Below are 27,353 nucleotides of genomic sequence, written 5' to 3' on the forward strand. Positions count from 1 at the left end.
GGGACTAATTGGGGGACTAATTGAAACAAAGTGTTCAGTCACATGTGCTTTATCCTCCCAGCCCCAGGTGAGTTACTGCTGGTGATACTGTCCCTGTGCAGTACTTCTGAGATACAGTTCTCATGATTATGATGAACCAGTACAGTATTTCACAGATATATTACCATGGGGGTTTGACAATCGGATTGATACAACATAAAACCTAATCTTTTTGAAGATATCTGAGTAAACTGAGTTTTAATTAAAGCTCAAACCCCAGAACTAAGGATGAAGGCCTGCAGCTCAGCGTCTCGTCAGAAGCGGCCTGTGCTGTGGAGAGAGATCGGGGAGTTTTTAGGGGGTCAAACATCCTATTGTATTTGTAGGCTTCATTATTTTTCTGCAATGGGAGACTATGACAGCCCATAGAACCATATAATCAAAAGTTGAAGTTGAAAACTGAAAATTGGCACATTGATTCAGGAAAGTCTCACAACCCTTGTCACCAATTCTCAAAATTAACACCTCAAACATTCTAGCGTCACCCAACGTGTCATGTTGGAGGTATTTTCTTCACGCAACTTTTGACCCGTAAGCCTGATTTTCAACCAGGCCAGGTCCAGCCTGGCTTTGGGCGGGGCTGGCATGTTTCTCTTAAGGAGTGGTTAGTAGGAGGGAATCAGCTAGCCATGCCACCGGAATAGCTGTGAACTGAAATTACATGAAATAATATAATTATTTTTATTATTATTATATATTTAATAATAATATTAAAATAGGTATTGTCACCTGGACACATCAGTTCAGTGGTAAACCGTGTAGTCTTGTGCTGGGCCTTCAATGGTCAGAGAGTGTGTGTGTGTGTGTGTGTGTGTGTGTATGTGTGTATGCACATGCTCACACTTGCGCGCGCGAGAGAGCGATAAACCCGCTGGCCAAGACACTGCTACATTTAAACAGCCATTTCAGCCCCACAGCTCCACACACCGGTACCTCATATACACACACACACACGTTGCCAGCGCAAACCAATTTCACTAATAGGCCTCCACATGCTGTCTGTGCAATACCATTCATTCACATATGCACGCTGTCTGTGTGTGCATATCAATGCTCCAAGCTCCATTAAAATCAAATCAATACGCAAAATATGTCCATTTCAAAATCACCTTTCGACCAAACTGCAGCAAACCCAGCTATGTAGGCGATCCCTCCGGGCCACATGCATTAGGCCTACAAACTGATCCTCGAGGGCTAGTGGACGTTCAAGCAGCCCTCCAAATCCAGGGTTATCAGAAGCTGACTTAAACCGAGGGGTTTCCGAGGGGTAGAGGAAACTCACACAATGCTTTGCGAACCGAGGCAGTGATATGAAACATAGCTGCCGGTGCCGTGAGAAAACATGGGAAAGACCAATATCTGCACAAATAAACATAAAAAAATTTTAAAATCCGTGGAATAGCTTAGTTTGAAGTAGATGCAAAGGAACATGTTATTGGATTGTTATGACAAACATTTCAGAAAAAAACGCTATTCACGATATCAACTGCCTTTCATTGTTAGCGTAACAGCATGTTGCTGTTCCAGTAGGCTACGGTTGTTGAATGTAATCTAATCAATAGAACTTTGTGTAAACAACTGTTTGAGTGACAGTTGATCCCACGTCCCGTTCATGAAGTCCGAAAAATAATCCAGTAGCATTTTTTCTGCCCCTTCTGATATCAGGTCATGTCTATGGGCAGGACTAACGCTAGCAGCCGGTGTGTAAACATGCTTGCTGGCTGTTCAATGGATTCATCTGTCTTGTTCTGTCCTGAAATTTGGTCATCATCTCTCTGAGCCCCTCCCCTCAGGCAGGGGGCTGCGGTCCATCAGGACCAAGACCAGGACCACCACGGCCTCCAGCCTCTTCAACAAGGCTGGTGTTCCCCCCCCCCCCCCCGGCCTCCAGCCTCTTTAACAAGGCTGGTGTTCCCCTCTGACCCCCCCCCCGCCCCACCACGGACCCCACCACTGTTGAGAGACACTGTCTATAGATACTTGCACATGACCTGAATGTTCTGTATAGGATGCACCACACACACACATCATGCCACACACACACACACACACACACACACACACACACACACACACACACACACACACACACACACACACACACACACACACACACACACACACACACACACACACACACACACACACACACACACACACACACACACACACACACACACACTAGATGCTTTTCTCTTTCGGTTGGGTCAGAGAGGTTCTAATGATCTTCTTTCCCTCCGGAAATGAGAAGAGGTTGAAACACTTGATTGATCAGGAGGATGAGTGGGACATATTTGGGTAGTTTGAAAGAGCTGAATCTCTCAGTTCACTGCTTGTTGTGTCCCAGTTCCATGTTGCTCAGAGAGCACAGGCCTCCGCATATTAATGCACCTCAGTTGAAATGGTTAATATCACACCTCCGTTTATATGTAGGCTAATAGCTTACCACACGATCCAGGCTAAGAAAATGTATTTTTTCTTAATAGTGAATGAGAATCAGATATTATTTTGTTTTACATGCATAGAAAGATGTTTGCTTAAACAGCAAATAAATCAAGTTGATATGTATCTATCTGAAGCTCATGACTCAGGAAGTGGGGAGGAGAAAAGGAGGGAAAAATAGACAAAAGGGAAAAGGATTTTTATGGCCTTATCCTCCACCACCAAAGTTTTTAAATGTTGATGTATATCAAGAATTGTTTTAAAAACCTTATACTTCTATTTCTATATACACAGTATTTATGTGACAGGTAGGGCGCTAGGACCCAGTAGGGAGTGCTGGTTAGGAGAGGCTAGTGCCCTACCTGTCACACTTATATTAGAGCAGGGCCGTGCGAGTCATGCATTTTATTTCCGTTTAAAAACTATAAACCCCTAGTGATGCATGATAATGCTGTACTGCGTAACGTAGACGCTGGTAACGTAGCCTATATGATGACCCGACAGCAAAATTATACAATGTTATTATAGTTAGATCAGTAGCTACTAGCAAACCCACTTAGCTCTTGTCGACAGTTTCCTAAAGGAGCCGTTAGATGCTGTTGGTTGTCGGTTGAAGCACAGCAACATTTGGAAACTTAACTCTGTCTGGGTTTTCAAACCGTGTATTTCAAAAGCAGATGATATATAGATTTCAAATAACCAACATATCATCAGCGAGGTCGAAAGCATTCACACCGCACACAGGAACCACGGCGCGCGTGGAAAACATTGCAATCTTCTACCATATACATATATACATCAGAACCATAAGATGGCAGTATGCAGCCAGTGCAACCTCTCCTGTTAAACCTGCTAAAACAGAATTGATCCAACAAAGGCCTAGCTGCTGGCTTCCAATCAGCTCCACTGCCGTTCACTGTTCCCCTGTGTGCTCCGGGCCCCTGCTCTCTGTTCCCCTGTGTGCTCCGGGCCCCTGCTCTCTGTTCCCCTGTGTGCTCCCAGCACCTGCTCTGTTCCTCTCTGTGCTCCAGGCCCCTGCTCTCTGTTCCCCTGTGTGCTCTCTGTTCCCCTGTGTGCTCTCTGTTCCCCTGTGTGCTCTCTGTTCCCCTGTGTGCTCCGGTCCCTTCTCTCTGTTCCCCTGTGTGCCCCTGCTCTTTGTTCCCCTGTGTGCTCCAGGCCCCTGCTCTCTGTTCCCCTGTGTGCTCTCTGGTCCCCTGTGTGCCCCGGCCCCTGCTCTCTGTTCCCCTGTGTGCTCCGGTCCCTGCTCTCTGTTCCCCTGTGTTCTCTCTGTTCCCCTGTGTTCTCTCTGTTCCCCTGTGTGCTCTCTGTTCCCCTGTGTGCTCTCTGGTCCCCTGTGTTCTCCGGGCCCTGCTCTCTGTTCCCCTGTGTGCTCCGGGCCCCTGCTCTCTGTTCCCCTGTGTGCTCTTTGTTCCCCTGTGTGCCCCGGCCCCTGCTCTCTGCCGCTCAGCGTCTCTGAAACTGCCATCGCTACAGTATCCAGGAAATCTTGAGCAGAGGCAACAGTTTAATGGAAACCGTGCTCAAGACTGGATAGTGTTTATACACAGTAGGGCTGGGAGTCCGAACTTCGGGATTCGAATATAATTCGAATATTGACAGAAATACTGGTATTCGAACGAATATTAGGCAGCCCTTAATATTCGAACCTGTTATAGGCATAATTTTTTGTAAATGTGTTGGCTAGCAAACGTTGCTTTTGATTCAGATTCAGAGGGTTTTTCACGCCTGGTGAAGTTGCAATCGCGAGCTCATTAGCAAGGCTATTGGACACCTGGGCTCCTGTAGGAGGTGACGTTAGTTAGCACGCGTTCCAGGCAACCCGTAACTCGTGTTTTTCCGACCTCCTACACGTGAAAATGCTCTGGAATGGCAGTCAAACCCGTAACTTCCCACCCGTGAACTCGTACAGATCGATGTAGGCTACTGCCATTCCAGAGCATTTTCACGTGTAGGACGTCGGAAAAACACGAGTTACGGGTTGCCTGGAACGCACCATAAACCCAAGCATGTAGTCATGCCTAAACACTGACTAAACTCTTAGTTGCTACTAGTTAGTCGCATATTAGTTTGGTGTCTAATTTCGGTTGCACCACGGCAATTTAGGCGTTGTCTTAACTAGTAACTACTAACTAGTTACTAAAAAATAGTCGTTGTATGACTGTGACGGCAGGATCCAAATAGCCAATCGGTAAGCAAGTAAAAATGTAAACAAGGAGGTTGATCGCCCTTACCCAGCCCTTACCAAGGAGCTTGGGCCGTGTCCGAATGTCCATATACTATATAGTACATACTGCAACTCGCCTACTACATGCGATTTAGTACATACCTGTACTACTCCACGAAAACATGTTTAGTATGCGAGATAAATGAAGCATGCTTCACGAGTCATCCAGTGAAAGCGACGGGCTCCGGCTCACAACAATATTGAGCTAGCCAGGCATTTGAGTTGGTCATCCAACACAGGCTCGATCCTCACCTTTCTGTATAATCCCAACTGTGAAATGGATGTGATAATAGTCCACAAAATATTCTTCCTTTGCCTCGTTTAGCACCAGCTGCAACTCTCCTCCAAATGCATTATCTCCGTTAGCAAGGCTAACGTTGCACTCGGTAGCTTGTGCTTATTATTATTATTATTATTATTATTGGGGTTGGTGCTTGTGCAGTGGAGGGGTTCTTTTGGGGGAGTTGGAGCCGTTGGATTGTTATGCTTAAATGATCCTAGCCAGCTAGTTTGATAACCTTCTTTGATTCAGACATAGCGTAGGCTGCCTGGTACCGTCCACTGACCAGTTGCTGGTTAACTATGAGAGGCAGGATCCCAGCCGACCGTTGCTTCCCCCCAACCCGCAACGGAGGGTTATCAGCTGGGCTGGGACTCCCCTCGCAGTTAATCTTGATATAACTAAGACATCTGATAAAAAAATCATTCTGAAAACATCATTGCTTATCGATATTGCCTATGATACAATGCCCACTAGTGGACAGAATGTGCACAACTTTATTTTAAAACCTAGGTAGGTCTTTCTGTAAGAATTTAATGGTAAAAAATATTATTAATAATAATTCGAATATATTCGAATATTATTATTAATAAATAAACGAACTTCGAATATGATTTTTGGGCAAAAGTCCCAGCCCTAATACACAGTGACTGATCATAATATCTGTTGGAGGAAGATTGATGTTTGAGTGTGTGTTTGAGTGTGTGTTTGAGTGTGTGTTTGTGTTTGAGTGTGTGTTGCAGACAGGATAGTCCATCTTTGTAATATGGGGAGTTGGGAACTTGGGCATGTTGACAAGATGTGGCTCTGTTGGACATTGGCCATTGTTCGGGTGCTCCTATGAACACATGGTGCTTTTCTTCACCGAGTTGTTACAGCCTTGGAATTGAGCTGTTCCATGTTAATAAAGAGATGCTTGGGGGCGAGGTCACCTGACACACTGATGCTACAGCCCATTCATCAAGAGAAGGTGCATAAGTCACAACCATTAGCAGGCCAGTTGATACATGTATAAGTGAAATGTTCATTGGTATGCTGATGAGGAATGGTTGTATAAAACAAAAAGCCATTGTCAAGACATCCTGGCCATTATCTGGTATTACAGGCTGTGTGAGTGATGTTTTAAGAGATGGTAAATCTATTCTGTGCTGGACAGAACGCTCCTAGATGCTTAGCTGAGATCCAAGACTCTCAGCATCTCAGCAATGGCCCAAACTAGGCTGTAGTAGCCTATATTCAGTGGAGTGTGAGTGAATCATTCCACATCACAGAGGATCATTCCACAAATGAAACATACAAGTAAAAGAAGGTGGGAGGAAAGCTAATGGCCAGAAATCACTCAACCTGTGAACAAAAGGCCTGAACCCTGTCATAATCATTAACATAATGAATAAATTAAGGCCAAATGGGTTTTCTTAAGAGTCAGCGGTTCGAATCCCGGCTTTTCCTGTCCACATGTTCGGTGGTTTGAATCCCGGCTCTTCCTGTCCACATGTTCGGCGGTTCGAATTCCAGCTCTTCCTGTCCACATGTTCGGTGGTTTGAATCCCGGCTCTTCCTGTCCACATTTTCGGCGGGTCGAATCCCGGCTCTTCCTGTCCACATGTTCGGCGGTTCGAATCCCGGCTCTTCCTGTCCACATGTTCGGTGGTTTGAATCCCGGCTCTTCCTGTCCACATGTTCGGCAGTTCGAATCCTGGCTCTTCCTGTCCACATGTTCGGCAGTTCGAATCCTGGCTCTTCCTGTCCACATGTTCGGCGGTTGGAATCCCGGCTCTTCCTGTCCACATGTTCGGTGGTTTGAATCCCGGCTCTTCCTGTCCACATGTTCGAAGTGTTCTTGAGCAAGACACTGAAACCCAAATTGCTCCCAATGAGCAGGTTGTGCCATGCATGGCAGCTGGCCGCCATTGTGAATGGGTGAATGTGAGGCCATTGTGAAGTGCTTTGTCTGTTAAGGTAGAAAGGCACTATATAAGTGCAGTCCATTTACCATTTACCAATTTTTTTTTTTATCACAGAATGGTTTAACTGTTTCTATGTGCTGGGAATTCCAGTGGATTGGACTGTAGAAAGTACCAAAATACCATGTAGAATACATTTCAGTACATAATATATGGTGAGTACTGCTAATCTTCTTATCCTGTTTGTTTAAAACGGCTACAGTATACTGATATATACTGTTAAAATCACAGGTCATGTATGTTCATTAGTGGACAAAAATGGTTTCTTAATTGGAGTCAATTTGAATTTCCTCATCATACTCTGAAATTACCCGGAGCCCACTGAGTAGAAACATCATAGAAACAGGCTTTTTCTTTACCCGTTATCATCCCAGATAAGCCTGAAAACTATGTTCTTTCAGTTGATCTAATTAGACCCGGCTAATTAATATATCCATGTCTGTCTGGGCAATGAATAATGAGCTACAATTGGCCTACGTTCTTCTTTCCCATCCTGTGTTAAACTGATTGCACGTTAATGTAAACAAGAGCGTTCTATTCACAAGCTGATAACATGTTGGAAGTGTATTCTGTGCTTTCTGAGGATTTATTGACAGTGTCAACCGCACACTTACACGTATAGTTGACCGTCATTCAAAGAGGCTAGTGAACACTTTGAGAGACTTCACTGAGGACATCACACATTGATGACGGATGAAAGGTCTAGCGTGCTGACAGCATACAACACGTTATAATGGGCAACACAAGATAACCTTGGACTAAATGTCAGCATCAACATCTGAATGGCCTAGGATTGGGAGCCTGGTGTGCGACAAGGAGGTAAAATATTTACTTTCCTGTCTTTTCTTTATTTGAGCAGCGGTTTTAGCATTTTAACAATGCAGGACCCATTCTTCCCTTATCATCAAGGCACCAATGAAGCGTCACTGGAGCTGAGAGGGAAATTACTTTAGGGGCTTTCAGACACCTAGAAATGTGCCATTGTTTGTAGATTATATGAGGGGGAGAAATCCCTAATCCTTCTGGCTGACAGGATTTTAAGTTATACAGTCTAATAATGCAAGTGGCTCAACCAGATAGGCACGTTCTCAGGAGTTCATTGTATTTGCATATGTGCCCAAAAAACGTAAGAAGTGACATATTCATTTGAATGTGGTGCTAGGTCTGGTCTATTAAGCTTTTTTATGATGGGAGAAACAACACAAAATGTTACGTCTCCGTGGCCCTCGCTTCCACAGCTGCCTCTCTGCCTCCTCCGTCTCTCTGATGAGCTCCAGACACGCCATGCGTAACCCTGCCCCGTCTCTCTGATGAGCTCCAGACACGCCATGCGTAATCCTGCCCCGGCGCTTCCCCACGCCGTTCGGACTCACTCCCTGCCCCTCGCCGGAATCGGACCCGTAGACGCCTGGTACAGTAGTACCTCGGCACGCCCCCACGCCTGGTACAGTAGTACCTCGGCACGCCCCCACGCCTGGTACAGTAGTACCTCGGCACGCCCCCACGCCTGGTAGTACCTCGGCACGCCCCCACGCCTGGTACAGTAGTACCTCGGCACGCCCCCACGCCTGGTAGTACCTCAGCACGCCCCCACGCCTGGTACAGTAGTACCTCAGCACGCCCCCACGTCTGGTACAGTAGTACCTCAGCACGCCCCCACGCCTGGTACAGTAGTCCCTCGGCACGCCCCCACGCCTGGTAGTACCTCGGCACGCCCCCACGCCTGGTACAGTAGTACCTCAGCACGCCCCCACGCCTGGTACAGTAGTACCTCAGCACGCCCCCACGCCTGGTAGTACCTCAGCACGCCCCCACGCCTGGTAGTACCTCAGCACGCCCCCACGCCTGGTAGTTTAAAAAATGTGTGGATATTTTCAAATCAACTGCCACCACTCTAACAACTGATTCCGTCATTCATTTCAATGGGACAAAAACTATGAATAAGCAGTCACTTCTATAGACCCTTTCAATGGAACCAATGGAACTTTTGGTCACTAGTTCAACGACGTCTTGGTCCAAGCCAACTGCACTGTAAACTGTGGTAGGCTATTATTATTTTGAATATGAACATTATTATAAACTAATAACTGCCAACATCTCAAGTCATTTACATACAAACTCCCCACTCAGTATTTATTCAAGATCCAAGTACCTTAACAAATACTGGAAAATTGCAATAACAAAACGGTCTCAATTAGTCAATCCAAATTCAAATGTTGGCTTCTCTCAAGAGAAACATCTCAGTTATTTATCCATTTCTGTTAATCCAACATATCCTAGGGGAACCGATGGTTGCTGCTCAACCTTGAAAGCCATTTGACAGACGTACTAAATGAGCAGCGGGATGTGATGTCAGAATAGCAAACGTGGGAAATGGTGACATTTCCACAAATCCAACAAAGTGAAGAGTTTTGGCCTGAGTTCTGTTAGAAATATTTGACATGACTTCTGATTTGAGCGGTACAGCAAATAACGTTGTTCTAGCCTGATTCCCTTGTCTGTCAGGGTGAAGGTGAACCAGATGGTTGAAGGTGGCTGGAGGTGGCCGTTAGTGGACCATGGCCATGGTCGTCTGAACAGGATGATCTCTTATTGGACCTGGGCGGTAGTGGACCATGGCCATGGTCATCTGAACAGGATGATCTCTTATTGGACCTGAGAAGCAAACCTGCCAGGGCTTCTTTGAAAAACACTTTTAAAGTCATGCAATAAGAATCATTTGCACAACTAAATGCAACACAATCCTGTGCTCTTATCTAAAGCCAAGGCGACTTTAATGTTTAAAACAAGAATGGCAAACTAAAGGTCATTCCCTGACATTTGATCATGGCTCACTTGCTGGAACCATCCACTGGGGGAACCTATTTGAAATGGCCGGCAGGACGCGAGACGAGATTTATTAAAAGTTGACATTTTGGCCCCATTGAAGGTTATTTTTAACCTTTCTAAACAATCTACAGCTTTATCTTCTCCTGTCAAAATATTCCACTAGCTTTCATGCTGTATTAAAAGCTAGTCATTCATGTAGGTCTCCGTCTGCTTCCCCCATAATGCTGTGGTTTATTCCACGCTGCGCGTCCCAGAGCTGCTTACTCCTGAATATCCATCTGTCTTCACTGTAGAACAAACAGATGCTCAATCGGCTCTCCAAGATGAATATCAGCTCTCAAATCTCATTGGCCCAGTCTGGCTATCGATTTTGACCCAGTTTCACATGCAGTCCAACAGCTTTTTAAACAGCACTTATAAACCTATGAGCCCTCACCCCTGGGTGCAGTCAGCGTGTGAGTTGTTCATTTAAAACATATCTAATTAATTATTCAAGGGTATTTATTGAATCTATTTCCTGCATCAGCGATGCTGATAATGGCTCCCAGGGGATTTTAAGGCACCATGAGTTCACCTGTTTATAACGCCTTGCTTTCATAACAGCACCGCAAACACACACACACACACACACACACACACACACACACACACAGCGGACTAATGCCTCCATGTTGATGCCATCTTCCACCTCAAAACATTTTTACACTTTGAAGTGGCAACAAAGCATTAGTAAAGCATTAGTATCGACCACTGACGACCTTTTCCAAGCTAATTTTTCCAGTAGTTTAATGACTTAATGGTAAAATCATTCTATGACCAAGACAAGATAACAGCATCCTTATCCCCAATATAACATGCCTCATGACACTGTCTGCCAGTCAGAACTCTCTAAGTATTGGCATCAGTTCGGCAAAAAATATTTTTCAATTCTGACATACATTGCAGTATGGATCGTCTAAGGACATAATATAAACGTTGTACATAAGTAAAGTTTTTCTGCCACATGATATACCGTCACATACAATATAATACAAGACAGGCTTCGCTGCTCGACTACACAGACTGGGAAGCACAACACAGGTGTGGATGTCATTTCTTTCTTTTTCGTGGTGACGATCACTTTCCATCCATATCACTGACAGAGGCCATGTTCTCTCTTTGACTTCATATTTATTCTCTCTGCTGTTGACACTGGTTTAAATGAATTATGAGGACACGACCACAGAAAGACGGGGTGAGAAACAAAAGCAGGCTAAATTGGAAATCGTTATTGCAATATCTTGTGAATATAAGCACAGCCAAGGCAATGGTGCACACCCATCTGTCAAACCAAAGCCTGTGCTATTCCTTACGTATATAACAAGCACCTCTTTTATAATGACACATGGCGTCGGAATGAGTCAGGATATAAACATTGATTTTTGGTTATTCTGTTTCCATACAGCCTAATCAGGTCAAGTGAGGGCCTGGGTTCCATAACACTATTTTAATATTCATTATGAAAGAGTGGAAATACTGTATGCATATGCAATGGAATGGTGATTAACACTGCACCCATCTTGGGAACATACCAAACAAGACTTTAAAACATCCATAAAGCATACACGGTGAGTGGAAGAAGCATTCAGCAACTTGGATTGTTAAAGGGCCTTTAAGCAATTCAATGAGGTGACTACACTGCTGTGTTGAGGGGTTGGGTTGGGGGTTTCTGCTTTTAAATGGTTCTGATCCAAAATGGGTGACAGGCCAGCCCTTGACAGCCAACCCCTCCCTTGACCCAACACACAACCCATCTTTGATAAAGGAAGTAAACATTAGGAGGTGTGTGCAGTGTGTATACAGTGCAGTCCTTTTGGAATGGCACCTAGCCACAACATTAGAGCAATATCCACAACATTAGAACAATATCCACAACATTAGAACAATATCCACAACATTAGAACAATATCCACAACATTAGAACAATATCCACAACATTAGAACAATATCCACAACATCAGAACAATATCCACAACATTAGAACAATATCCACAACATTAGAACAATATCCACAACATTAGAACAATATCCACAACATTAGAACAATATCCACAACATTAGAACAATATCCACAACATTAGAACAATATCCACAACATTAGAACAATATCCACAACATTAGAACAATATCCACAACCTTAGAACAATATCCACAACATTAGAACAATATCCACAACATTAGAACAATATCCACACTGGTTTCTAGGTGCAGAATCAACCGCGCATTAACATTGTAAATGTATTAGTTTAACACACCGGCTCCCTAATTGACAAAGTTAATCCAGTAACTCAGGTCCCATCAGTGTATTATTGCTTATTGTGCTCCCTCGGTAAAGTCCTTATGTACAGCATCTTGCTGAATGTCAAATGAACAAAACTCATCTAGTGCTGGACCTAACACAAAAATCCTAATGTGCAGTTTAAACAGCTTGCTTAAAGAGATAAATGTTCCCTCCACAAAGATTAGCTGCTGTAAAGAGTGTTAATCCGAGGACAATCATGTGCCATGTCAATTTCCCCTCACAAATAGCGTCTCTTATAAATAAATGCATGTTTTCTCTAAACAAACGAATCAAATGCATTATCACTTCTGATTATTTTGACGGTTTTTCTAAACAATGCAAATGGTAAGGCGCCAGGGAGGATAACAGATTGTGCATTCTGCACAACTCCCCCGATCAGAATTACTTTTTTATCAACCTGACTGGCGAGAGCATTTAATTTAGAGAGCAAAACTGCATTTTTCAATTCACTGTGGAGTTCTATGCAGGGGAAGGAGACGGGGGTGCGGAGGAGAGATGAGCAGAGAGAGAATAAGAGTGTGTCTGAGGGAGAGAGGAACTGGAGATAGAACGAGAGGTGAGTAAAAGAAAGATAAATCAGAAATTGCTTCATACAAAGGATTCATTAAAATACCGCAGGTCTATTCTCCTTCAAACAGACGTGCAGCAGTGAGTACTGGGTCCAGAAAGACTTCCATTTCCTCTTTGCCTGATGGATCATTTCCTCTTTGCCTGATGGATAGTTGCCAATTTGCACCACAGCAGGAAGCCTGGAATTTTGTATATCTACATTTCCTAAAAATAAAAAAGGCCCTAAAACATGTTGGCTTGCTGTGCCCTCAGCCCGATGCTGATCAACAGCACTTAGCAATTGATCAGTGCTAAGCATGAACCACACAGTAGCACTGTGATACCGTGGTGAAGCAAGGGTTGTGTTTCATTCATCAACATACTTCTTACTTTAGGGGTGAAAATGGCTACTTACCCAGATCAGGTATGCATAGTATAGCCCACTATGTTTGAATAGCACACACAATGCAAGCTATTTTCATCTATTTCTATTAGCACTGTACATGACCAGAGCTTCATAGTCCTACCAGTATGTTATACTCCACAGTCCTCTGCTGGAAATGAAAGCATGATTTCAGTCAAGTCATTTCATGTGATTTCAGGTTGAACAAGTGCCGTCATGTGACAGAGAAACTTAAACTCTAAAGGGAAAGCAAAAACATCCTCTGATACCACCAGGCAACGTATGTTCCTGTGTGTTGAGAAGGGTTAATCAAACACAACAAAGCTTTGCTCAAACATAGTCCTAAGCACTGAGGCCACAAAAACACACTCCAAACGGCATGGGCTGCCCTTGAATGAATGCCCACAGTGCCCTCTACTGGAAAGAAAGCGCATTACAGCAAACCTCTGATGATGGAGCAGGACGGAAATGTAGCCTATATGCAAAATGGTTTTGACTCTGGACAAACCCCTAGAAATGTGTCTGTGCTGAAGGTTTTTCAGAACAGACTGTTTCTTAAAAAATAGACTTCATCATAGATTTAGGATCAAACTTGAATGGTTCTTTAAACTCAGTTTTGCTGTATTCAAGTCTCTCACGATTTCTAGTTGTTTTTTCTGGTTTTATTTGTGTGCTAAATGTCAACCAGAACGAGCATGTTACCAACAAGCATATGTATGGGGGGATACCAAAGCTGAGTGAGAAAGTGGCATCCAGGAGGATGAAACTTGCTGGCCACTGCCACAGACATCATGAACTCCCAGCCAGCAAGCTGGTGCTCTGGGAGCCGACACACGGGCACCGATTAAGAGGGCGTCCCACACCAACATACGTGGATGAAGTGAGGAGGAACGCAGGAGTGGAGAGTTCTGTGGACTGGCTGGATGTATGGACGACCGAGAGGATTGGAGACTTCGCTGTCAAGCTCGTCTGAGGACGACCTAATGATGATTTGTGCATGGCAAGTGTGCAATCAGTGGCGGAGACGAATAGGGACAGGGCATGTAGCTCTAGCCTAGGAGCCAGGCACGTGGTCTAGCCTAGGAGCCAGGCAGGTGGGTCTAGCCTAGGAGCCAGGCAGGTGGGTCTAGTCTAGGAGTCAGGCAGGTGGGTCTAGCCTAGGAGCCAGGCAGGTGGGTCTAGCCTAGGAGCCAGGCAGGTGGGTCTAGCCTAGGAGCCAGGCAGGTGGTCTAGCCTAGGAGCCAGGCAGGTGGTCTAGCCTAGGAGCCAGGCAGGTGGGTCTAGCCTAGGAGTCAGGAAGGTGGGTCTAGCCTAGGAGTCAGGAAGGTGGGTCTAGCCTAGGAGCCAGGCAGGTGGTCTAGCCTAGGAGCCAGGCAGGTGGACTAGTCTAGGAGCCAGGCAGGTGGTCTAGCCTAGGAGCCAGGCAGGTGGGTCTAGCCTAGGAGCCAGGCAGGTGGGTCTAGCTTGTGTCTCTGATGAAACATCAAGATAAACCCCACGTTTCAGGCTTCACAGTGATGCAAGCTGTTTCCTGTTCAATTACTGTATTTTCACAAGCTGCTCAAAGAAAGCTCAGATTCAGTGAGGGGTAACTTAGAAAGTCACCCTGATGAAGGCATGAGTGCTGCAACACGTAGGTGTGTTGTTTAACCTTAGCCTAATGCATTAGCCACTTTAATAAAGGCTTTTTATTTCTCTCTACAAAAAGAGTGCCTCGGTCCTTCTTCCTTTTCAGTGAAGGGTAAGCTGAGATTTGTTGGGGAACATAACTATAATTTAACAACGCATCAATATAACACTTATTATAATGCAGGGGCTGTCTGACAGCTGGTGCCAGCAAAGCAGAAATACACATCTCCCAGGACAGGAAATACACATCCCCCAGGACAGGAAATACACATCTCCCAGGACAGGAAATACACATCCCCCAGGACAGGAAATACACATCCCCCAGGACAGGAAATACACATCCCCCAGGACAGGAAATACACATCCCCCAGGACAGGAAATACACATCCCCCAGGACAGGAAATACACATCCCCCAGGACAGGAAATACACATCCCCCAGGACAGGAAATACACATCCCCCAGGACAGGAAATACACATCTCCCAGGACAGGAAATACACATCTACCAGGACAGGAAATACACATCCCCCAGGACAGGAAATACACATCCCCCAGGACAGGAAATACACATCCCCCAGGACAGGAAGCTCCTCTGATGCTTTCATCTTAAACGCACACAACATGCAAATGATGATCCCATGGAAATTATGCAAATAATCAACCTGTGACAGGTTGATATTATGCAATGAAATGACCGGCGCTCCGCCACCACCATGGTCGTCTTCAGAGTGACTTCAGGTGTGCGATGGTGTGCATGTCTTATAAATACTGCAGTAGGATACATTGGTGTCAGCCACGGGCCACCCCGTTGCATATAAAGCACTACCCTGCATGACCTGTGCTGAACGTGGCCCTGCCCAGGGCCCTCTCAACTGACAGGAGGGTGAGGCTCTGCGCTAGGGGGCTCTGAAAGAGAGCCTAGCCCCCCAAAATCACAGGCCTTCCTAACCCTGTCCTCCTCCCTAGTGTCTCTTCCTCCTATACTCCCAGAGACCCCCCTGGGTCCTACAGGCCACCCTGTAGCAGGTCCCGGAGACTCTACTGTGACAAGATGTCTAATGACTTTATCAAGATGTCTAATGACTTTATCAAGATGTCTAATGACTTTATCAAGCCTCGTGCGCCTGCACAGAGGGAGTTGGACGGGATTGTAAATGGCAGGTGTGCAACAGGCTAAGCCTACAATTCTGTACAATACTTAGGGTCAGTAACCACATCGATGGTCAGGCTACTCGACTTATCTGTAAAGCTTTTAAGGCTACGAACAGGTGTTTTAGCACAAAATATTTCAATTATATATGTGGTCTCCAACTCAGCTGTGTATGAAGGCATTCGATCTACCACCGTACGGTGGGTTAGGGTTAACCCAGGGTGGGTTAGGGTTAACCCAGGGAACCCTAGGGAACCCCACCTGGTTCAGCTGATTACCTCAGGGGACTGTGACGAGCATCTAATCAGAACCAGGTGTGTTACTGTAGGGTGACGAGCATCTAATCAGAACCAGGTGTGTTACTGTAGGGTGGAGAGTGTGATCCTACATGACGACCTGGATCAGGGCGTGAGAGGACGAGTCACATAGCCGGTAAATAAGATGCTTTCACAGTTGCTTAAGATAACTGAGATAAAGGTTTCTTCAAAATGCCCATATTGGTATTGGCATGGATGTTGAGGCCTGCTATCCTTTGTGATTCTGCTCCCCTAGGCAGCCCCAGAGAGAAGGATGGGGGAAGCGTTGATCCGGGAACTATTCGTTGTTTGCCTTCAGAGGATTGAGATGGACGCGCAACACACTGAACTCGGTAAAACTGAACTAAAACTCTGCTTTTTGTTTTCCAACTAGGTCTGATTCTTATGTCACCCACTCTGAGTCGGGCCTGCTGTGCCCAGGGCCGTGTGGGGGATATGAGGCCCTGTGTGGAGCAGGCATTGCGAGGCCCTGTGTGGAGCAGGCATTGCGAGGCCCTGTGTGGAGCAGGCATTGCGAGGTCTTTATGCTCTATATGCACGTCTTATTCCCACATGGCACAAAATACCCACATGCATCTCCCACGGCTGTGATCAGCCTACCATACGCTGCACTGCTGAATATAGACTATAGAATACAGGCCCTACTAACAGTAGTCTATAGTATTTAGATGTGTTTACAATAAGGATTTATATAAATAAGCAGTCACACCCCGCATTGAAAACACGCATGAATGCAGATATGTTACTCACCAGCAGCAGAACTACGTGAACATTTTCCTCCTGGCTTCCTTGCAGCAAACTCAGAAATAATGTCATTAATCCAAGTTGGATGCAACGTCCTTTTCAATTGCAAGGACACAGTCTCTCCTGGGACATGGTAGTCCGCAAGTAGGCCTAGTTCTTCATGAGTTTTAATTTAGAGAAACTGCTCTCCCCAGACACAACTGTGACAGGGATGGTCCACAACATTAGGGAATGTTCCATCAATCTTTTGAAAGCGCATTGTTTCCAGTGATGTCTTGGTTCCCTCGGGCAAGTGAACTTGGCGCACAACATGTCCAACCACGGCCAAAATTGACGTAGGTCACGTTAGGAAAACAACTATAGGCCTATTCTGTCATCACGTAGTCTACCAGTAGGCTAGGCTAGATTTTAGGTGTGTATGCTGTGTTCACACCTGTTTCTATGTAAAGTCGCCGAACACAGCATAACATGTAAAAAGTTCTTAAAGCAAAAAATGAATACAAAAATAAAATATAAATTCCTGCAAACCGCTACTAGGGGGTGCTTCGTCACTTTGGCTCCCTCTGTGACAGCTGGGGTCAGGAGGGTGGGAGCGCCTGATTGGTGAAAGCTGATTGGTGAAAGCTGATTGTTGAAAGCTGATTGGTGAAAGCTGATTGGTGAAAGCTGATTGGTGAAAGCTGGGAGGTTACCACTGAAGAGCTATGGTCCGACATACAGGCCTTCTAAGCCCTGTTAATAATTGGTGGTTTAATTCATGACTTACTTTAGAATAAATGCTTACATTTTAGACCGAATAAAAATATGATGGGCCTATAAGCCACTTCACTTATACATCCAAGAACTGTACATGCTGATGACATCATGGGACCGGTACACTGTGCTTTTGTTAAATGTATAGCAGCTTGTTGAACATTTTTCATTGATCCACATAAAATCTCAGAAACTCCACACTAAATCTCGGAAACTCCACAAATGTAGCTCCATTTAGTTTTTGGATGCTGGCAAACCTCTTTGTAATGCGCTTCAGGTCAGATACATTTGGTCATTTCTGATTTCAGAGAGACTTTGTTTTCAGAAACATGTTCATGTTTGAATGGGTCCCAGCAAGCCCACAGGGAAGTAACATCAGAAACATGTTCATGTTTGAATGGGTCCCAGCAAGCCCACAGGGAAGTAACATCAGAAACATGTTCATGTTTGAATAGGTCCCAGCAAGCCCACAGGGAAGTAACACAGTAGTAGCACTATGTACATGTATCTTAACACAGTAGTAGTAGCACTATGTACTCAATGTACCATAATGCTAGTATATAGTTTCTTGGGTGCTCACTAGTGCCCCTCATGCCCATGTATGGCCTTGAGGAGACACTTCCCCAGTGCTGATATCTTACTGTGGTCCCCTTGTCCCTAGAGTTCATTGAGGTGTTGAGGAGCTTCGAGGCCAGCAGGAGTAAATGGCTTCACGCCGAGCTGGAGCTGAAGAGGCTGAAGGAGCTGCTGCTGAAGTCAGACGTGGCGCAGGCCGCCCTGGAGGTCAAACTCAAACACGCCCGCAACCAGGTGGACGTGGAGATCAAGAAGCGCTACAAGGCTGAAGCAGACTATCAGTACCTGGTAGGGTAGACCGTCTCCTAGACGATCAGTACCTGGTAGGATAGACCGTCTCCTGGTATGGAAGACCATCTCAGTCTATCACCTGGTAGGGTAGACCGTCTGTCAGACTATCAGTACCTGGTAGGGTAGACCGTCTCCTGTCAGTACCTGGTAGGGTAGACCGTCTCAGTCTATCACCTGGTAGGGTAGACCGTCTCCTAGACGATCAGTACCTGGTAGGGTAGACCGTCTGTCAGACTATCAGTACCTGGTAGGGTAGACCGTCTCAGTCTATCAGTACCTGGTAGGGTAGACCGTCTCCTAGACGATCAGTACCTGGTAGGGTAGACCGTCTCAGACTATCAATACCTGGTAGGGTAGACCGTCTCCTGTCAGTCTATCAGTACCTAGTATGGTAGACCATCTCCTGGCAGCCCGGTGTTGAACTGACTCACCCACAACTTCCTGTTTTAATTAGATCAATTACATGAGGAATGCAATGATGAGCATCAATAAGTGCACACTAACATATGGGTGCTCTGGAGCTTGTGAGTTCAGACCCGTTAACGTCAGCCTATGACCGGCAGCAGCGACAGATGCATCTGATATGTGACATCCTGGTCCATGACAGCAAGTCCAGCGCGTGCCTGAACGAGGAGCAGAGGTCGATGCTGGCCAACTTTAATCACAGGGGAGCCGGCGTCACCCAGCACAAGAGCAGACGGTAAGAATGGAGACTCAACCCTGTACTCTTACAGTTCATCTTGTGTTCTCATGAAGGCCTTCTCCATTAGTTGGTTTATCAGAATGTGTGTAAGATTGTCGTTTCCTAACAGATTGTCTGTGATTGACGAGTCTTCGTTCCTGTCCCACTCTGACATCAGTTATGACAGAACTGATGATGAATTGGTAGGATCAACTTTTTCAAGCTCTAAACGTCAACTCTCTGTGTAATGCACCCTGTTCACAAGAGGACTGTCATGCCAGTGCTATGAGTTTGTCCCCCTGACGCAGAGTTTCCATGTGAACAGGACCTGGACACAACGACCATCAAACCTCTGAAGTCTAGAGCCAGGGAGAAAAGGGTGATCTTGATTTTTGGACAAAATCTGTTCATTTTTGCCAGGAAGTGATTTGATGGATGACTGCTCTCCATGTGTGCTAGTCTCTAGTGTGTACTAGTCTCTAGTGTGTGCTAGTCTCTAGTGTGTGTACTAGTCTCTAGTGTGTACTAGTCTCTAGTGTGTGTACTAGTCTCTAGTGTGTACTAGTCTCTAGCGTGTACTAGTCTCTAGTGTGTGCTAGTCTCTAGTGTGTGTGCTAGTCTCTAGTGTGTACTAGTCTCTAGTGTGCTAGTCTCTAGTGTGTACTAGTCTCTAGTGTGCTAGTCTCTAGTGTGTGCTAGTCTCTAGTGTGTGCTAGTCTCTAGTGTGTACTAGTCTAGTGTGCTAGTCTCTAGTGTGTGCTAGTCTCTAGTGTGTGCTAGTCTCTAGTGTGTGCTAGTCTCTAGTGTGTACTAGTCTAGTGTGTACTAGTCTCTAGTGTGTGCTAGTCTCTAGTGTGTGCTAGTCTCTAGTGTGTGTGCTAGTCTCTAGTGTGTGCTAGTCTCTAGTGTGTACTAGTCTCTAGTGTGCTAGTCTCTAGTGTGTACTAGTCTCTAGTGTGTGCTAGTCTCTAGTGTGTACTACTCTCTAGTGTGCTAGTCTCTAGTGTGTGCTAGTCTCTAGTGTGTGTGCTAGTCTCTAGTGTGTACTAGTCTCTAGTGTGTACTAGTCTCTAGTGTGCTAGTCTCTAGTGTGTACTAGTCTAGTGTGTACTAGTCTCTAGTGTGTGCTAGTCTAGTGTGTGTACTAGTCTCTAGTGTGTACTAGTCTCTAGTGTGTGCTAGTCTAGTGTGTGTACTAGTCTCTAGTGTGTGCTAGTCTCTAGTGTGTGCTAGTCTCTAGTGTGTACTAGTCTCTAGTGTGTACTAGTCTCTAGTGTGTGCTAGTCTCTAGTGTGTGTGCTAGTCTCTAGTGTGCTAGTCTCTAGTGTGTGCTAGTCTCTAGTGTGTGCTAGTCTCTAGTGTGTGTGCTAGTCTCTAGTGTGCTAGTCTCTAGTGTGTACTAGTCTCTAGTGTACTAGTCTCTAGTGTGTGCTAGTCTCTAGTGTGTACTAGTCTAGTGTGTACTAGTCTCTAGTGTGTGCTAGTCTAGTGTGTGTACTAGTCTCTAGTGTGTGCTAGTCTAGTGTGTGTACTAGTCTCTAGTGTGTGCTAGTCTCTAGTGTGTGCTAGTCTCTAGTGTGTACTAGTCTCTAGTGTGCTAGTCTCTAGTGTGTGCTAGTCTCTAGTGTGTACTAGTCTCTAGTGTGCTAGTCTATAGTGTGTACTAGTCTCTAGTGTGTGCTAGTCTCTAGTGTGTACTAGTCTCTAGTGTGCTAGTCTCTAGTGTGTGCTAGTCTCTAGTGTGTGCTAGTCTCTAGTGTGTACTAGTGTGTGTACTAGTCTCTAGTGTGTGCTAGTCTCTAGTGTGTGCTAGTCTCTAGTGTGTACTAGTCTCTAGTGTGCTAGTCTCTAGTGTGTGCTAGTCTCTAGTGTGTACTAGTCTCTAGTGTGCTAGTCTATAGTGTGTACTAGTCTCTAGTGTGTGCTAGTCTCTAGTGTGTACTAGTCTCTAGTGTGCTAGTCTCTAGTGTGTGCTAGTCTCTAGTGTGTGCTAGTCTCTAGTGTGTACTAGTCTCTAGTGTGTGCTAGTCTCTAGTGTGTACTAGTCTCTAGTGTGCTAGTCTCTAGTGTGTGCTAGTCTCTAGTGTGCTAGTCTCTAGTGTGTACTAGTCTCTAGTGTGCGCTAGTCTCTAGTGTGTGCTAGTCTCTAGTGTGTACTAGTCTCTAGTGTGCTAGTCTCTAGTGTGTACTAGTCTCTAGTGTGCTAGTCTCTAGTGTGTGTACTAGTCTCTAGTGTACTAGTCTCTAGTGTGTGCTAGTCTCTAGTGTGCTAGTCTCTAGTGTGCTAGTCTCTAGTGTGTGCTAGTCTCTAGTGTGCTAGTCTCTAGTGTGTGCTAGTCTCTAGTGTGTGCTAGTCTCTAGTGTGTACTAGTCTCTAGTGTGTGCTAGTCTCTAGTGTGCTAGTCTCTAGTGTGCTAGTCTCTAGTGTTTGCTAGTCTCTAGTGTGCTAGTCTCTAGTGTGTGCTAGTCTCTAGTGTGCTAGTCTCTAGTGTGTACTAGTCTCTAGTGTGTGTACTAGTCTCTAGTGTGTACTAGTCTCTAGTGTGCTAGTATCTAGTGTGTGTACTAGTCTCTAGTGTGTGCTAGTCTCTAGTGTGTGCTAGTCTCTAGTGTGTGCTAGTCTATAGTGTGTACTAGTCTCTAGTGTGCTAGTCTCTAGTGTGTGTGCTAGTCTCTAGTGTGTGCTAGTCTCTAGTGTGCTAGTCTCTAGTGTGCTAGTCTCTAGTGTGTGTACTAGTCTCTAGTGTGTGTGCTAGTCTCTAGTGTGTGTGCTAGTCTCTAGTGTGTGTACTAGTCTCTAGTGTGCTAGTCTCTAGTGTGTGCTAGTCTCTAGTGTGTGTGCTAGTCTCTAGTGTGTGCTAGTCTCTAGTGTACTAGTCTCTAGTGTGCTAGTCTCTAGTGTGCTAGTCTCTAGTGTGTGTACTAGTCTCTAGTGTGTGTGCTAGTCTCTAGTGTGTGTGCTAGTCTCTAGTGTGTGTACTAGTCTCTAGTGTACTAGTCTCTAGTGTGCTAGTCTCTAGTGTGCTAGTCTCTAGTGTGCTAGTCTCTAGTGTGTGCTAGTCTCTAGTGTGTGCTAGTCTAGTGTGTGTGCTAGTCTAGTGTGTGCTAGTCTCTAGTGTGCTAGTCTTTAGTGTACTAGTCTCTAGTGTGTGCTAGTCTCTAGTGTGCTAGTCTCTAGTGTGTGCTAGTCTCTAGTGTGTGCTAGTCTCTAGTGTGCTAGTCTCTAGTGTGTGCTAGTCTCTAGTGTACTAGTCTCTAGTGTGTGTACTAGTCTCTAGTGTGTGTACTAGTCTCTAGTGTGTGCTAGTCTAGTGTGCTAGTCTCTAGTGTGTGCTAGTCTCTAGTGTACTAGTCTCTAGTGTGTGTACTAGTCTCTAGTGTGTGTACTAGTCTCTAGTGTGTGCTAGTCTAGTGTGCTAGTCTCTAGTGTGTGTGCTCTATGCGGAGCCAGTCCAGCATCATGATGACCCCTGACCTGTGTTCCGTCGTGGGCAGCGTTCTTCCATGGGTCCGAGCGCCGGCGCCCCGGCAGGGAGGCGAGGCCGAGGCCGCTCAGGGGATCAGCTGGGAGGGAGGCCGCTGGAAAAGGTGATGAGAGGCTCAGATTAGCTCCTACCCTCCAGGCTGGGTATGTGGGTCAGTCTTCCTTCTCCGGGGTACTGGGGTCACACAGGGCAACTTGCTCTTCTTAGAATCTAGTGCAACTCTTAAAGGACAGCTGCGTAATTTGGGGGGATGTTTGGTGAATGGGTCCCTGCTGGGAGGATGAATAACACCAGAGGAATGGGAGAAATGAGCTTCAACTGATGCACTTTTCTACTAATCAAGCCCTCGGGTCTGCAGGGGCAGGTGGGCACAAGCGTAGGTCTTAAGTATCCACCTGGTTTCAGTTTCAAACATATGGAACAGATTAGTTCAAAATAATGTATGCATTATTATGATCTTCCATTGTTCCAAACATTGTGTCACAATGAAACACGTCTTATGCTTTCACTTTAAATCTTGTGCGGACGTTGTTCTGGCTCTACTGTGCCATTGCTGTCTAGAAGGCTATTATGTTATTATGTACAAGTTATTTGAACCATCTGAAGGGGAACTAAGAGGCCTTTTCACCCAGGAGATGGTTTGACTCCGCCTCTCCATCTTAAACCCTTCAAACGATGCATTCTGTCACTAAAAGACCTGGATTGCTTGTTGGTAAGGATAATGTAAACTGTGCTTTTTATCTCCTGGATTGTTTTTGAGGAGACGTCCTCCCTGTCAGGAATGAAAGGACTATATTAGTCTAGCGTTGACATGCAGCCATTAAATCTCAGAGCACAATTTAATAAAAACATTTATCTAAATAATTTGTTCATTAGAATCACTGTTACAGGCTATAATGAGCCTGAATTCAGATATTCTGTGATGACTCTGCTTATGAGAGGGTCCATCAGTCCCAGAGTACACCTGCTCTCTCAGGTGGAAACTACTGGGCCACAGCCACGCTGCTCGCCTGTCTGTCTGTCTCTGTCTGCCTGCCTGTCTGCCTGCCTGCCTGTCTGCCTGTCTGTCTGTCTGCCTGCCTGCCTGTCTGTCTGTCTGCCTGCCTGCCTGCCTGCCTCCCTGCCTGTCTGTCTGCCTCCCTGCCTGCCTGCCTCCCTGCCTGTCTGTCTGCCTCCCTGCCTGCCTGCCTCCCTGCCTGCCTGCCTCCCTGTCTGTCTGTCTGCCTGTCTGCCTGTCTGCCTGCCTGCCTGTCTGCCTCCCTGTCTGCCCCTCTGCCAGACCCTCACCTCCCCATGTACCTCTGACTGTCAGAATAATCAGGCAGAATGTTACCATCACAGAGGGAACGAAGGCTGCATCACGCGTTCACTCTATCTATATTCACTCTCTATATTATCTCTATCTATATTCACAGCAGGGGGCATTACTGCATCACACGCTCACTCTGTCTCTATCTATATTCACTCTCTATATTATCTATATTCACTCTCTATATTATCTCTATCTATATTCACTCTCTATATTATCTCTATCTACATTCACAGCAGGGGGCATCACTCTTATCTCTATCTGTATTCACAGCAGGGGGCATGATCATTAAATGAGATGACTAAACATGAAACCCGCTCAGAGCCTTAAATCACTTCTCTTTTTCTCATTTGATCTGATTTTTTCTCCCTCTTTGATCCAGGACGTTGAGACGACGATTGTAAAGACGTCCGTCACGACGCCAGAGGGCGGCGGTCAGATCCACATGGTGATAGACATCACCCAGGAGACGCCGGAGCAGCCGCCCCGCATGTTCAGACAGGAGACCGTCGTCTCCTCCGTCTGCGGTGAGACAGATACGCACCCCACCCTGGTTTGACCTGCCATACAAAACAGGACAACTTTATTAACTCCCTTGGGGATATTTGTAACAGGGCTGAGGTGGTACTTGTGACATATACATGTTTGAAACACTGACTCATGTGAATGCAAGAGCTTTTTCCCGTACTAATTGTTTGTACTAACTGTCCTTTTCAATCCTGCCTAGAGCAAACATCTGTGTGGGACACTAATGATGAAACCATAACAGAGCCTGACACCATAGCAGAGATGGAGGAGGAAGTAACCACCATCGAGCCCAAACCCTCGCCAACGTTTACCACCCCGGTACAGAAAAGACACGCCTTCCTCTCCAAAACGGTAAGAGCCCTCAAGTGGATGAAATCCACCCAAATCATGACACGTTTCCTGTCAGAGCAGCCTTCTGTAACCCCCTGGTGTCTTCCCTGAGGTGATCCGACCGGAGGTGTGTGTCCCCTGTGGGAAGAGGATCCGCTTTGGGAAGACGGCGTTGAAATGCAGGGACTGCAGACTGGTGGCCCACGAGGAGTGCAAACTCAAGTGTCTGGATGGCTGCTCCTCCTCCGGTCTGCGAGGGCCTCAGGGATTGAAGGTAGCTCCACCTCCGGCCCCGAACGTCCCACCGTCAAGCCAACATGGCCGCAGACAGACAGTCACTGACCAGTGGCCATTTGTTGCTGGAGACCTGGCCCTAATATTGCAGCAGAACTGAACTGCTAATTTCACTGTATTTTCAGGACACGTTGGAGAGCTTTGCTCCAGCTACCCTGCCTAGAATCCCTCTAATAATAGTCCAGTGTGTGAATGAAATTGAGAAGAGAGGATTGGCGGAGGTATGTTGGCTCCTCCCATCTTGACTTATAACACAATGTATATATGAACGAATTAACCGCTCGTCTCATCATAAGTGCTCGATCTCTTCATCCTAACCTGTCCTGCTTCAGAGGGGTATCTACCGCGTCCCCGGGGGCGAGCGCATGGTGAAGGAGCTGAGGGAGAAATGCGTCCTCAGGAAGGCGCCTCTAGTTCTCGGCAGAGTGGACGACATCCACGTCGTGTGCGGCCTCCTCAAGGACTTCCTGAGGAAACTGAAGGAGCCTCTCGTCACCTTCAGGCTCCATAGAACCTTCATGGAGGCAGCAGGTACAGTATATCCTCACAGGCAGCAGGTATAGTCTCCCTACGCATCCCCCTCATCATAACTCCCTCACGGGCAGCAGGTATAGTCGACCTCACTTTAACTCCCACAGCTCATGGAAGATGAGGAGAAATACTGTAGGAAGCAAAGCTGATATCCCTGTTAACCATTAACACAAGACTGCAAGCAGAACAAAAACATTTACTAAGTTTACCACATTTATGTAAAACTGGAAATCCTAGTTCTAGACTTCACAGTAAACATGCTTTCTAATGAAGGAGTAGTCTAGCCAGTAAAGATGATTTCTAGTGAAGGAGTAGACACGCCAGTAAAGATGATTTCTAGTGAAGGAGTAGACACGCCAGTAAAGATGATTTCTAGTGAAGGAGTAGACACGCCAGTAAAGATGATTTCTAGTGAAGGAGTAGACACGCCAGTAAAGATGATTTCTAGTGAAGGAGTAGTCTAACCAGTAAAGATGATTTCTAGTGAAGGAGTAGACACGCCAGTAAAGATGATTTCTAGTGAAGGAGTAGTCACGCCAGTCAAGATGATTTCTAGTGAAGGAGTAGACACGCCAGTAAAGATGATTTCTAGTGAAGGAGTAGACTAGCCAGTAAAGATGATTTCTACTGAAGGAGTAGACTAGCCAGTAAAGATGATTTCTAGTGAAGGAGTAGACTAGCCAGTAAAGATGCTTTCTAGTGAAGGAGTAGACTAGCCAGTAAAGATGATTTCTAGTGAAGGAGTGGGCTTTACTTTTGGGACCCTGGGGTGTTGCCCTCAGACCAGAATGCTTCAATGATTGGCGTCAGCTCAATTGATGTAACATTCATGACGACCCCAGTCATGGGAGCGCATCTACCCCAGTCATGGGAGCGCATCTACCCCAGTCATGGGAGCGCATCTACCCCAGTCATGGGAGCGCATCTACCCCAGTCATGGGAGCGCATCTACCCCAGTCATGGGAGTGCATCTACCCCAGTCATGGGAGCGCATCTACCCCAGTCATGGGAGCGCCTCAGGGGCTGCTTCCTGAGATGCTCTCATGTTAGACTACTATAGATGAGTCTGTATTGAGCATCTTTAAATGCTTCCCTAAACTTTCAGACAGGCGTAGTGCTGTAGGCAGGGGAATTAATTTACTCAACCTCATCCATTTGGGGTACATTGTTATTTCCTTGCTGTAATATCATTCAACTCCCTGATGACTTCAAGACAATCAACACTCAGTATTTCCTCCCAGCCCGCTGCTGTCTCCCTCCGGCGCATTCATCTCAACGTTCTCCACGATCTTGAGTGAAGGGTAAATGGTAATTCAGGGAACAGAAACTTAAGTGTTGGAGTGCCTGGAATGATCTGATCTACATCGGCGTCTTTGCATCTCAGAGAGCACGTTTGACTCAGATATCTGGCAGATTCTTTTGGACGGTCCCTTCCCTGCTGATTGAGGGCGTCGCTCCAGTGCGTCTGATCATTTGTTCCTGTTCCAGAGATGTCTGATGAGGACAACAGCGCAGCTATAATGTACCAGGCGATCGGAGACCTGCCGAGGCCCAACAGAGACACGCTGTCTTTCCTCATGCTGCATCTCCAGAGGTAAGGGCTAGGAACACAGGGGGAACACATCTGCCATCTCAAATATCT

The 27,353-nt window shown here is 46.0% G+C and overlaps 1 protein-coding gene across 1 annotated transcript in view; it reads left to right on the forward strand.

Annotated features, from left to right (window-relative positions):
- LOC311312982 (rac GTPase-activating protein 1) overlaps positions 1-27,353 on the forward strand; it is a gene marked incomplete at both ends in the record, with an annotated part of 44,925 nt that overhangs the window by 17,026 nt on the left and 546 nt on the right. Inside the window, 11 exons of the mRNA XM_084442989.1 lie at positions 18,347-18,549; positions 19,116-19,252; positions 19,365-19,437; positions 19,560-19,613; positions 22,730-22,822; positions 24,411-24,555; positions 24,756-24,907; positions 24,999-25,160; positions 25,306-25,401; positions 25,513-25,711; positions 27,200-27,305. Coding sequence (XP_084299115.1) covers positions 18,347-18,549; positions 19,116-19,252; positions 19,365-19,437; positions 19,560-19,613; positions 22,730-22,822; positions 24,411-24,555; positions 24,756-24,907; positions 24,999-25,160; positions 25,306-25,401; positions 25,513-25,711; positions 27,200-27,305 — 1,420 coding nt within the window. The remainder of the gene's footprint in view (positions 1-18,346; positions 18,550-19,115; positions 19,253-19,364; positions 19,438-19,559; positions 19,614-22,729; positions 22,823-24,410; positions 24,556-24,755; positions 24,908-24,998; positions 25,161-25,305; positions 25,402-25,512; positions 25,712-27,199; positions 27,306-27,353) is intronic.

Source organism: Borostomias antarcticus (genome assembly GCF_949987555.1).
Source record: "Borostomias antarcticus genome assembly, chromosome: 9".
Lineage (NCBI taxonomy): Eukaryota > Metazoa > Chordata > Actinopteri > Stomiiformes > Stomiidae > Borostomias > Borostomias antarcticus.